At 39.4% G+C, this 13,814-nt stretch overlaps 1 protein-coding gene across 1 annotated transcript in view; it reads right to left on the bottom strand.

Moving 5' to 3' along the window:
- RFT1 (RFT1 homolog) overlaps positions 1-13,043 on the bottom strand; it is an 871,244-nt gene extending 858,201 nt beyond the window's left edge. The window contains exon 1 of the mRNA XM_044078176.1: positions 12,801-13,043. Within this exon, the coding sequence (XP_043934111.1) occupies positions 12,801-12,863 (63 nt within the window). The 5' untranslated portion in view covers positions 12,864-13,043. The remainder of the gene's footprint in view (positions 1-12,800) is intronic.
- Positions 13,044-13,814: the final 771 nt, after the last annotated feature.

The raw sequence follows: 13,814 nt of genomic DNA, 5'->3' as shown, positions 1-13,814 counted from the left end.
GATGCAGAAACAGAGGGAACCTGTGCTGTTGCATCCAAAAGGGAGTCACCAACAAGACTTTTGAAGCATCTTGTTGATTTTGAACAGAACTTTTGGAATTCGAGGAAGGGGAGGGAATGCATAAAGAAACATCCTAGTCCAAGAAAATGAGAGGACATCCACCTTCCATACCAGAGGACCTGGGACTCTGGCACAAAACAGAGGAATTTGTCTGTTCAGAGTGGAAGTAAAAACATCTGCTTGAGGAGTACCCCACTGGTGGATAATGTCCAAAAACACATCCTTGTGAAGCATCTATACATGAGACTAAGTTAAGGACCTGTTTAGAGTATCTGCCCCAACCTTTTCATCAGAAGGGATATAAACTGCCTGAAGAGTCACGTGACACTTAACAGCAAAATACCATACCAGAAGTGCCAACTAGCAAAGAAGATAATATCTCGTTCCTCCCTGTTTGTTGATATACCACATCACTGTGGTACTGTCTGTGAAAACCTTGAAAGGGCTGGACAGAAAAGAGGATAAAAGGCCTGAAGAGCCAGCAGAAGAGCTCTCATCTCTTTGACACTGATGTGCTCCTTCTGCTGACGAGGTGCCACACCCCCTGTACCTTCAGGGAGCCAAATGTCACCCCCCATCCCATGTCTGAAGTGTCTGTGAATAATTCCTGAGAGGGAAGAGGGGGCTGAAAAGGAATCCTTGGATTCAGAAACAGTTGCTGAATCCACCAGTGAAGTTCCTGTCTGAGACAAGGAAAAAGATAAACCATAAAGACTACAGGATGTGTATGTTGGAGCTACACTGACTTCAAAACACACTGAAGGTTCCTCATGTGAAGTTTGGCCACCAAAGGGAGCATCAGAATGGTGGATGCCATGAAACCCAGAGCTGTCAGAAACTCCCTGGTGATAATGGAAGGCAGTGGAAGAAGAGTGTGAAAGAAAGAAATGACAGTTAAGGCCTCTGGAGGGGGCAGGGATGCAAGCACCAGCACCGTCTGAATCCTGCAACCCAGAAAAACATGATCATGAGAAGGAAGTTAGACAAGACTCCTTGAAATTTACAGTGAACCTCAGGCTCTGATGAAGGGAAACAGAAGAATGAAGATTTCGCAAAAGGATCTCTGGAGACGATGCCTGAATCAACAGTTTATCTAAGCAAGGAAATATCTGGATCCCTCAAAGCCTGCTAAAGGCAATCACAGGAGCAAGGCATTTGGTGAATACCTATGGGGCAGTAGAAAGGCCAAGGATGCATTGAAAAGAGGATGGATTGGAATATGGAGATAAGCATCCCTGAGATCCACAGACACCATACAGGCCTGAGGGAGCAAGCGAGGAAACAGAACCTGAAGGGATAACATCCAAAAGGAGGGCACTTTAAGTTTTTAGATGAGACAGGTCTAGAATAGGTCTCCAAGTGCCCTCTTTTCTGGGCAGTAGAAACAGTCTGGAGTAGAACCTTTTCCCCCTTTGGGACACAGGCACCTCCCGAATAGTACCTCGACTCAAGAGATTTTGAAGAACCTCTGGGAAAAAGGGAAGTTGTTTGACTATGCATCTGAAGACAATAATATCAGAAGAGAAACAAATAAGCCAAACAGAATGATGAGGTCCCAAACAGTACTGTAGCGTGTATTACAGTACTGATTTACATTTAAGCATTTTTCTCTGCTCTTTTATGCTGTCTTCGGGCACGTAAATATAAAAGTAAATGTGAATGTAAACATTTTGTTGACTTTTATTGAAAAATGGGGGTAAAAACATGTCAAACCAAAATTTCCTAATTGTGGTAATATCCCTTCACAAAGTTTATATTCCGTGTTTTAAAATAATACTGTTTTATACAAGTTAGTGCTTGTTCATAGGTGTTTACTAGGCTAACAACCACAAGGGCCTTTTTAAGCTTAGCCCTGCATCCCAAATCTCTGAAAAGTCCCGATACCCTTGATAAGTGTAAGCATGGGCCTAGGAGATAAACCATTTACAGGTTATCTGTGTCCATTAGACAAGTTCCCCTTCATATGATCAAATTTCTCTAAACTCGAAAGTCATACACTCGAAACCAGAATCTCGAATTTAAAGAAACTCGAACATATGAAAGGGACAAAAAAAATTAACACCTTTCAAATGTTTTCGCAGGGGGGCTTTGTCCCCCTGCACCCCCCACAAACCCCACCTACTTAAATATACCTACTCCGAGATCGCACTATAGTGAAGGAAAGGGAAATCTCCCATTCCGCACTATACGCGTAAGCGCAAAACAAAAGATTTTCCATTCCTACGCTATAGTGCAGTCACAGAACATTCACATTTAAACTGCTAGGGTACAGGGGGACCTGGCCCCCTGCAATAAGGTAAGTTAACTTTTAATTTTTTTAAACATAAGGCTCCCATTCACAATTTCAAGTGAATGGAAGTTCGAGATTCTGGTCTCGAGATTATGAATTTCGAGCTTCCATCCATTCGATCTTGTGAAGGGGAACCCCATTAGACACATAGGTGCCTTGTTCTGTAGTTAACAGCAGCATGGTACTGAACTGTGCATCTTGTCGATTTGATGCTATTTTCACAACTAACTGTACATTCTCACTTCTTTAAAGTGCTATATGTCATGGTCCTAATGATCAGTGCTGCTAGCACACAATGAAAACAATATTATAAATGGGGCTACTGTACCTGAATTAATTCCACAATGCTGTAATACTGTTTTGAGTCATTTTGATATAATATATGCATAATACAAATATATCTTATGGCATGACATGCTTTTATATCTATTTTATGTCAAACAGAAAAATGAGATAATTTATCTCCTTAATGTAAAAGCTCAGAAAGTCTTACGTTAGTTTTCCTTTGTTGTTATCATAATTATGTGTTGGGGATCCATGGTTGTGGTGCTGTAATTTGTAGGATATGTTAATGCTTCAATGTGACTGCTGATGTAGGATGTTAAACATCCCATGATACTCATTCAGTGAAAAGTATGAGATTCCTTTTTATTTTATTTTATTTTATTATATAAAAAGACATGGTCCCTAGCCCTCAGTGATCCATATAACTGACTGCCTGTATAATTCACTCAAAACTCTGGCATCCTAAATAGTTCACTTCAGGTATTCTAGCACCATCATGACCAAAGAGAGCAGTGATTGTATATATTTATTGAATAAACTGCACAAGTAAAAACTTTCACCTTACAAGGCTTCTTCGGGCAAATGACAAAAAAAATCATATTACAGCATTTAAATAGTAAAGACAATTAAAACAATTAAAACCACATGACATAAAAAAATCTAACATTTAAAGTGACAGTCATCTAATTTTATTTCTTAAAGCTTTTAAAATTGGTTTCACTGTCAAAGTTTCATTAAGTCCTGGGGGACATGTGCTCTAAAGTGAGCTATCCATCTGTTTTCTTGTTTTCTGTTTCATTCAATAAATCACCCCTCTATTATTCTCATTAATAGTCTGAAATATTAAAACTTAAAAGAGTATGTGCTATGTGTTTACAGTATATAAGGCACTAGTATTTATACCTCTGCATATTTCAGAGAGACGATCACAAATACGCGCTTTTAACTTTCTGTTGGTCTTTACAATACAGAAAGCATTGTATTTTATGCATAATGCCATGTATATAAGATCACTAGTATTGCATGTGCCATAAGTATTAATAACAAAACCGTTTTTATTAACAGGATGCTTAAAAGACTTGTCAGTAAACATATGATTACAAAAATGACAAGCATTACATTTATATGTTCCTACTTTAGTACTAATAAGCTTATTGACAATTTTAAAAGGGCTGAAGAAACCTTGTAAGGTGAAAGTTTTTACTTGTTCACTATTATAGGTTCACTATCATATGTTCATACCAGGCTAACTGCCCTTGTGGGCCATTTTAAGCCTAGCCAATCACTCCATGTGAAAATCAAACCCTGCACCTTGTGTCTACAAGGTTAACACCTTAACCATTATGCGATCTTTGTGCAGTTTATTCAATAAATGTATACAATCACTGGTCTCTTTGGTCATCATGGTGCCAGAATACTTTCATGGTTTTGCTCTGCATTTTTCTGGTTTATCCAAGTGTCAGCACTTTATTTTTATAGTTCACTTCAGGCACCAGTCCTCTTGCAACTCCAGTCCAGATCTTTAGCACCAAATCCACTGCTCCTACCCTCAGCAGTCAAATGCTCCTCCCAATTCCCTAGCCCGACTAGTCTAAACCCCATTGGTCATACTATCCTGATAAAGCCATGGATCAACACTTTCCCACAATTCCTACAGCCAACCTGATTTGATTGAGATGGGTATAACGAGGCAAAGTAAGAACCGCTTTATGTTGTCTGATGACCACCTGCGGCTAAAACATAACACATTATGTTAGAGATGTCTGTGCTTATTATTGCTTGAGGCAAACACCTCTCACACATACAATACTAGAAATAAGATTGTCAGCAGTAAGCCAGTTTATACATCACTCCCACACTCACATAATGCTCATACTAAATCATATGCTGAGATACTAATGACAGACCTTCCAAAACCATAAAGACTAAGGCCCCCTAAATGTCACACAGACAATATGCCCACTTAGCATCACCTAACAACACATACAAATAGCATTAATACAAAATGCTCCAACACGTATAAGAACAGGAGTCACCAAGCAGCAGGAACAAAACCCACTGAGCAGACAACCTCTACATTTAATATACTAGTCACAGGAGACTCCATAGTAACACATAGATGTAACCTCAGCAAGCTGTGCAAGGAAAGGGTGATGGTTACCTGCTTGTCAGGCATCAGGACTTGCCAGGTCACCCATGCATTCAAGTCACTGCATGGCAGGTACCAGTATGACTAGCTCATAGTACATGTTGGCATAAAAGATCTGAGGTGTACCTCCCTGGACTACATGAAGACAGGCATGATAGAGCTCTCAGATTATGTTTATCAGGCAAGTATTTGTCTAGCACTGAGCAGTATTGTAACCCCACCAAGGATGATGTCATAATACCCACAATACCAGCAGAAAATGTTTGACTTTAACAATTGGCTTAGTCACTGGTGTCATTCTAAGAGGATGCAATATCTGTCAGCTTTAGGTAGACAGGCAGTGCTACCTTGCCAGGGTGATCTGCACCTCTCTCCTCTAGGCTTTCGAATACTGGAAAAACTATACCCCCATTATGCCTTTATCAGGCAATGTCAACTTACTAAACCTACCTATATAGCTAAACCTACTCAAACCAAAATTAAGGCAGTACTGCTAAATGTCAGAAGTTTCAATAAAATACTCCACTCCCTAGAAACTCTTCTCACCCTGGGGGACACAGACATCTGTGCAGTAACTGAGACGTGGTTTAAAGCAGATGAAAGCACCATGGCAGTGCAGGGCTATAATGCCTTGCATACCTTTAGACCAGGTAACATTCGGGAAAGGAAACAAGGTGGAGATGTCTCAGTCTTTATCAACAATAAGTACACCTCCAGGCTAGTAAAGCAGCATGATGAGCTCAAAATTCTCCATATCCAAACCACCACAGGCAAAACCCCTTGTCATACCATTGCTAGCTACAGATACCACTCTGTGACCCAAGGCATTCCCACCACTCTGTGACCCAAGGCATTCCCACAAGATACCTAAACTAACTTCAGCCACTAAGTATTGGTGCTGACACAGTAATTCTGGGAGACTTCAACCATCGATAAACTGGGAAACTTACACATCCTCAAATGGGCAGGCTCAGAAATTCCTGGATTTCATCAACATGAGCATCCTGGAACAACTAACCAAAACTCAAGCAAGAGGAAACAACATCCTTGACATGATCCTCACAAATAAAGGAAGCCAGTGTATCATCCTCTTTAGTAAGGACAGACTAAAAATTAGTATCATTTGAAATTATACTGGAATAGGAAGCCTCTTCAAACCCAAGAAGGTACAAAAGTAATTTTAAAGCAAACTATCTGCTATGGAGTGATGACTTAGCAAGATTTGTACCCCACCCCCCCAAAAAAAAAAAAAAACATGCTAATTCAGCTGTCCATGCTGAACCCTTCTCCCAGGCATTCTACCACCACTTCAGCCACTATATAGCACTAGGTATTCCCACTTGAAAGAAGCAAAATAAAATCTCCAAAAAATAAACCACCTTAGTGGACCACAGCCATAAACAAGCTGTACAATAAGAGGGGAAAAAAAACAGTAAACATTAAAAAACACAACCATAAACCTTAACAAGAACATAAGGAGTGTAGTCAAAAATATAGCTTCCCAAGCTAAAGACAACTATAAGATATTCTGCAGCTATGTTAGGTAGCTGAAAGGTAATACATAGCAGTGGGCCGAAATGGTGGTAAATGGCATCATGTTTATTGTTCCATATGATGTTGAAAACTTACTGGAGGATAAATTCAAAGCTAACTTCAGTCCACCATCCTCCCCAGTCACCACTACAAGGATACCACCCCTTATTAACACCAGAGTATATGTCCAAAAGGAGCTCTCCAAGGCAAATAATACAGCATCTGTGGGTCCTGAGAATATACCAGGTTACCCCTAAACAGCTTGAAACAGAATTTGTGCAATCTTCTAACAAAGCTATTTAAACCTCAGCCTTGACACTGGGTTTGTGCCCATGAAATGGAAGACAGAAACTGTCAGTCTGATGCACAAGGGTGGCCCTTATACTAACCTGGGAAACTACAGAACCATTAATCTGATCGATCTAATCTGTAACGCCATGGAAATAATTGTCATGGACGTTACTTGCAAAGAATATACTTAAAAAGACTGCACCCTAGTTAGTTTGGATTTGTAAAGGGGAGATCAAGCCTGCTGAACCCACTGAACCTCTTTGGGAAGGTTATAGAGGCCATGGATGAGACCAAATCAATTCATACAGCCTACTTGGACTTGCACAAGTTATTCAACACTATTTCCCACTTAAGTTTAGCCAATAAAATACAAATAAACACATATGCCACCCACCAGATAGCCAACAAGTTTTCACAGGGGATGCAAGAGATAAGAATAGGTGACTCCTCCCCCACTAAAAGGCCAGTCGCATGTGATGTTCCCCAGGGATCAGTATTAGGACTGCTCCTATTTGGCATTCACTTCTCCGATGTCCAGGCCAATACAAATGGGCTGTGGCTGACTAAGTCTGTGGATGACTGCAAGCTCAGGGCAGTTATAAAATCCCCCAAAGAAACAAACATTCTCCAGGAGGGTCTCATACAAACAAATAATTATTGTTAAGAACCATGGGTTCAAACTAAATGCAAGAAAGTGCATAATTGTCTCCTTTGGTAAATCATCCACCCCTGTAAACTGCAACATTACAACACACCTCCTAAGATGGATCACTATCCACAAAGGCCCCCAAGGCCCTTGGTGGATAGTAATCTGGCCTTTAACCAACACATGTCCACTACAGTTATGAAGTAATTTCAGACAGCACAACTTATAAGGACATTTCATCCAGGTTCAGAGAGGTTATTATCTTGTTGTACTCTGCCTTTATAAGACATTAAATGCAATGCTCCCTCTGGTATGAACCTGCAAAGGCACATGCTTCAACTCGAATGTCTACAGAAATGCCTTACCAAAAGAATCTAGGGAGTCCAACATATGAATTATGTGGGCCATCTCAGATCACGCTTTCTATTCTCAGTCTCCTATAGAATGCTAAGGAGTGACCTCTGCCTAACATTTAAGACCTCCTCCCACCTTGTAATAATGAACCTGCTCCATATCCACAAAAACAACAGTATCAGAAACAGCCATTCTAGGGACTTTAATCTTTCCAACAATCTAAACAGGAAATGCTGGAGAGACAGATACATCTCATAGAGACTTCCACTGCTCTGGAACAGGCCTCCCAAACAAAGTACTTCCCTAACCCAACTCAAACACAATTTGGGCAAATGAACTGGAAACTACAAATGTATCCTTGGGTGATACATATGTCTCTGACAGACAGAGGATGCTTATGTGATACAAAACTGCAACGTGACTATGCTTATGTGATACAAAACTGCAATGTGACTATTTCCTATCTGTAAAAGGAAACAGGCAGCACTAGAGAATTCTGTTTAGCTAGGCTTAAAAATGCCCACAGACTGTTACATAGTATCTTTCTATGTTTTTTCTGTTTTTATGTACTGTTCTGGATATATTGTTTTCTTTCTCTATTATTATTATCCTAGTATGGCCCTTAAAGGAAGAAAGCTCTAATAAGGTTGCTTAGATAGATAAATGGGAACAAATCTGACCTCAGGGGAAAAAGTACAAGTAATGCGCATACATTAGGAGGCTAAATACTAAAATGCCCAAGAGAGACAACTTAACATTGTATATGTCCATTAAAGGAAAATACATCATGCACAGTATGCATGTTGTCTTCATTTGTTATGGATAATGATTTACCAGGAAGACTGGGCACAATCAAAGGGTGAAATCTTCATAAAACTTAAGTTTTCTGTGCATCCGTAAGTAGTAGGCTTCATCACTTAGACAACCTACAGTTAGTGCTACAAGTTCCTAACAAGTTAAGCACTGATATCTTGTTAGTATATTTCTACCAAATTCTTTGTGTGTTATATTTTTCAGACAAAAAAATGACAGGAAGGGGCTATACCAAAACAATCAAGTGTTTTTGCAATTGAGGTCTGTCATAAATATCTACTGAATCTTGGATGCTTAACAATCATCTTGCCCTAAATCCAAAAAAACTAAATTAGTAATTTTTACTCCTAGGAAAACCACTCCATTTGATAAAAAACTCTTCACTATACAAGCCCAAGACAATACCACTACAGAAGTTGTCCCACACACTAAATTACTAGGCATTATTACAGATGAAAACCTTAACTTTGACCTACACATAAACAAAAACATCAAAAAATACACCAAAAGCTTGGTGTGCTCTACAGGCACCAACACTTTCTTAGCCTCTCTACTAGACAAACCCTTGCAACTACCTTTTTATTACCCTTTCTCCTTTACGGTGCCCCTCTCCTCACTAATATCCAAAATTCTACAAAATCCAAACTTGCTATGTGTTACAATAGAATAGCAAAATTTGCCACCAAGGCCACATTCTCATCCCACCATTGTAAGTCACTGAAACAATTAGGGTGGCTGGAACTCCCCCACCATCTCTTTTTCACCCAACTAACTACTGTGCACAAAATAATCTACAGACCCGCAGACTGTCCTGCTCTCTCAATTCTACTTGCCAAATACCATTCCAGCAGGCATCTAAGATCTGCAAATCATCTACTTCTAAAAGTAGATAAGCCCACCTTACCTGCTGGTCAACTCCTCTATGCCTTCACCGTCGCCAAACTATGGAACTCACTTCTGCCTTCTATAAGAAACACAGGCAGCACCACCACCTTCAAACAAATGCTGAAAAATCATCTCAGCTAAGTTCCTCCTCTATAACCTAACCTCTTCACTCTCCTTATATGATTACTAAACTCATATGTCTTTTGCTACTATTGACTGATGATATTTTCTCCGTATTTATTTTTATCTTCACTTGTTGATTCTGGTACAATAATACTGATCTCTGTTTATACCAATCTGATGGAATTAATTGAATTCTGCTTTAATGTATATTTTCTGTATATATTGCTGTAATCAAACAAACTAGATCCCTGCTTTTATGTATATATTCTGTACATGTCACTATATTTACTATCTGTAACACTGTTTCTGCTTCTGTACTAATTAATGTTTATATTTTTTCTGTATCTCGCTGGAGCTTTTCTCCCCGGGCCTCCACTGAAAATGGGCTCTTTTAGGCCCAGTGGACTTATCCCGGTAAACAAATGCAATAAATAAATAAATAGAAGACTACTTGACCACAGGCCATGAGTGCCTTGCCAATAACCACCCTCAGGCTTTACCACTCTTTTCAGGAAGGGCAGTATCTGTAAGTTTCAGAGTATATTTAAGGCACCCACTCAATTGTCTAAGCTGTGTTTGAAAGCAGACAGGAAATCACACTGCTTGACATGTAAGGAGAGCCTATTCCAAAGCAAGAGGAGGCACTGGGTGACAAATTCCTCCATTTAGTTTTATTTATTTCCTGGTGATGCTTGAGATCTCTTGCTCTAGTATTAGCCACACTATCTGACTTATTGAGAAAAAGCAGGTCACAGATAATTGATTCTCTGAGGCCGAGGTAAGCAAAGGCACAGGTCTCTTCTCTGGAGCCTATATGACATGGAGTACAGCAACACAGATTCAAGCCTCTTCTGATAACTCAAATTCTTGAGGCTTGAAACCTTTTTCGTCATTTTTTCTTCAAGTTTTATCACGTCTACGTGTGAATGGGTACATTGCATTCTATAATGGGTCTGATCTGAGTACAGGGTAACAATAACTCCCTTGGTTATAGAAAAGATGCCCTTGGGGATTATGTGTAAGCTACATGGTGATGAAATGAAATGAAAGAAAGTAAGAAAGACAACAACCCAGGTGCTCCAGTCTCTGATCACTGTCACATTAGATAGTGAGGTGTTATTGATGCAGTAGGTTGTATCAATTGTTGTTTATTAAAGCAGATGATACTGCATTTCTTAGAATTAGTTTGTCCCTTTTTCAGTGCACCAGGATTTGACCCATGATAATTAATTTTGAAAGGGTTGAAATAGCTACACACTGAATACAATCAGCAAATGTACTCAACCAGAGATCTTTGCTTGTGCTATCAGTATTAACATCAGAGGAATAAAAAGGAGAGGGCCCCACTGGTCACCTTTTATCTAACTGAGAAGGCATCACCAACCCCGGAATACATGTGCTGTATCCTTGAAACCGTTAACAATCCATGTTACCACATAAGGATCAATGTTTAAGGCCACAAGCTTATTTACAAACCCACCATGTAGTATAATGTCAAAAACATTTGCTAGATACAGGTAAGCAGCATGTACAGTTTGATCACTGCCTAAGTGGTCTTTTCAAAGAAGCTCACAAGATTAAGAAGTCATAACCTACCCTTAACAAATATGAATTGCTGCAGATCGAGCCTTATCAAATGTTTAACATAATAATTTAGGAGGTTGGTGATGATGTGGGCCATGGCTTTGCAGACAAGACTCTTAAGGCTGATGGGTTTCCAGTTACTTGGGTCAGTGGTGGGGCCACTCTTCTTGAGGGACATCACCAACACAATCCACTATGATTCAGGGACGTAGCCTGTAACAAAGCTTAATCTGAACAACTTAAGGAAAGGATCAGTTAAGGGCCTGCTTAACATCGTTCATTAGGCAGCCTGGAATACTGTCAAGACCAAAGGAAGAGGCATTTTAGTCTTAGACAGTGCTTTAAGGAGATGATGCTTTGAGACAAGGGGTGGTGACTTAGGAATGTTTGAAGCGGGGGTGATAGGTGTGAACTTCTGGCACTTTTCCCTGAAACTATGATGTGAAATACTCGTCAGTTTTCTAAAGTAGCTAAAGAAGGACTTATCATTAGTCTCAGCAGCTAGCCTAAGTTAATGGGATGCGTTGCTGGTCCTAATAGCTGATTCACTTTCTTAGTGAGGTTTTTATTTTCTCTTCATTTTTGACTGGTACTAGCCTTACTAGAACCTAAGCAGCTTCTTCCTTCTGTTGTATAGTTTGTTTCTATCTATTAACCCCCAAGGAGGTTTGTTATTGAATTTACCACAGTATTTGGGCTGCCCTTTCAATGCATTTATCTAAATGAGCATATAGGTCCTTGTGTTAAGAGGCAGGGTCTACTTCAGGGTTCACATGGCAGAATTTACAGATTTTTAAAGAGGGTTGTGTTGGCTATTGGGGGGGGGGGGTCCTCGGAGTAAATGTAACTATTCAGTGATCTGATGTGACTGAGTGTCCAACCAGGGGTAAACAGCACGCTAAGTGAGTTTGTGAGAACACAATATATGGGTCTATATCAGATACTCGAACATTTGAAGGTTCGACTACCACATGGTCGACACCATATGACCGAACTTGCAAAAGTTAAAATATCTAATAAAAAAAATAAACTACACAAAACACCTACCTGAATGCTCTAAGCAGGGGGGGGGGGGGGCACCCCCTGCTCTTTAAATATACCTAGTCCAAGATCGCACTACAGTGCAGAAAAGGGAAATAGTCCCATTCCGCGCTGTACAGAGAATTTTGAATGTTCAAACATTCAATATAGACCTGAATATATTACCACCCCTGATAAAATTACAGAAAATTGATCCAAGGAGTTCTTTCTTAATTACCCAATCTAAGAAACGTTGTGCATTCCCAATATTAGAAGTGTAAAGTACTCCAAAAGCCCCAAAATTAGGTCAGATTTAAAATATTGCTCTTATAAACTCAGAAATTTGCTAGCCTAAACTAACAGGGCTTGTGTTAATATAAACTCAAATGTATGTCATTACTTAGCAACTTCAATCCTCAGATCAACCCAGTGATTTGCCAGAAAACCACAAATTTTATGAGGAATAAACCAAAATATAAGGCAAAACTCTGGACAGTTGACATGTATGAAAGGTACAATGAAATACTAATAAACAACTACAGGGGCAAACTGGTCACAACGAGGGAATAAAATCGATAGTGGGAAAGACGTTAACTTCACTAATGCTGCATTCAGTTTACAAACGGCTATTGCCAAAAGTTGATCCGTCCTACAATCCGGATATGTAAATTAATAGAGGCGGAACACCAATTGGGATATGCCTGTCATCTCGAGATAACATCCAATTGCCTTTTCGCAAAAGAACTTCATGAACAAGACACACATACCTGTATTAGTACGTTGTATGAAGCAAGTTTGGTGGCATGGTTTAGTATGTCCTGGGATGTCATGTTTAACTCAAGTAAAGAAGAAACAGGAAGCAGTGCTCCATCAAAAAACACTCCTCATAGAAAATTTGCTAGTTCTTGGTAGTCGTTTTGGTATCAGATCAACTGATTAGTCAACCAACCCTTTCCGCCTTCAAAAAGAGCCCGCCCCATATGCTAGTAACATGACAGTTCAGGCAAACAATTAGTGACACTCCATGAAAGAGAGTTTTGAGATTGCTTTTGACTTCCATAGTGCGGTTTTTGATGACGACATACCAAACCCGACAGTAGGTGGCAAACTGTCATGCCTACTATGTTATGTAAGTTATACAGTTGTGGCACAGAGAAAAAGTATTCTAAATGTGCAATGGTTGACTGTAATATCTTGAATATTCATTTGTGAGGATCGCCTCGACAACAGCACAAGAAGTGTTTTTATGTTTTTTTCTTTAAAGGGAAAATCCCAGTGTTAGCAATTCGGTCGCAATACAGAATGGGCAAATGAATGCCCACCCACAGTGTTATTTTACTTTAAATATACCGTAAATCAGGGGCTTCCGGTTTTGTTTTAGTTCCCAGTAAAAACTAAGCATCGTTTTTGCATTCATAAATTTTGGTCATAATCACACTGAAATTTCAACTCGTTATTTTTGTATTTTCTCTGCTAAAACCCTTTTCAGTTAAAACGCAAAAACATCTAAGTCCGCTGTTATCCATGCCTTTTGTATTTGTTAAAATATACTGCCGAAAGTAGTATGGTGATAACTTTTTGAAATAGTTTCCTTTTTAAAATGCAATTTAAAAGTAAAGATGTGGTTAGAATTGATTGTTTATATACAGTAAACTGTGTTAAACTACTTTTCTTAAATCTAAAGTAATGACTAGTTCTGCCCATAACAGCTATTGATCCATACTTATCGGTACTTCTCAACTGTCCAGATTTTTGTCTCATATTTTTGGTCTTTTCCTCAT

The sequence above is a fragment of the Protopterus annectens genome, chromosome 7.part0 (assembly GCF_019279795.1).
Source record: "Protopterus annectens isolate FY-2018-M chromosome 7.part0, PAN1.0, whole genome shotgun sequence".
Classification (NCBI taxonomy): domain Eukaryota; kingdom Metazoa; phylum Chordata; order Ceratodontiformes; family Protopteridae; genus Protopterus; species Protopterus annectens.
The sequence above is the reverse complement of the archived record's forward strand: the minus strand, read 5'-3'. Positions and strand labels throughout refer to the sequence as shown.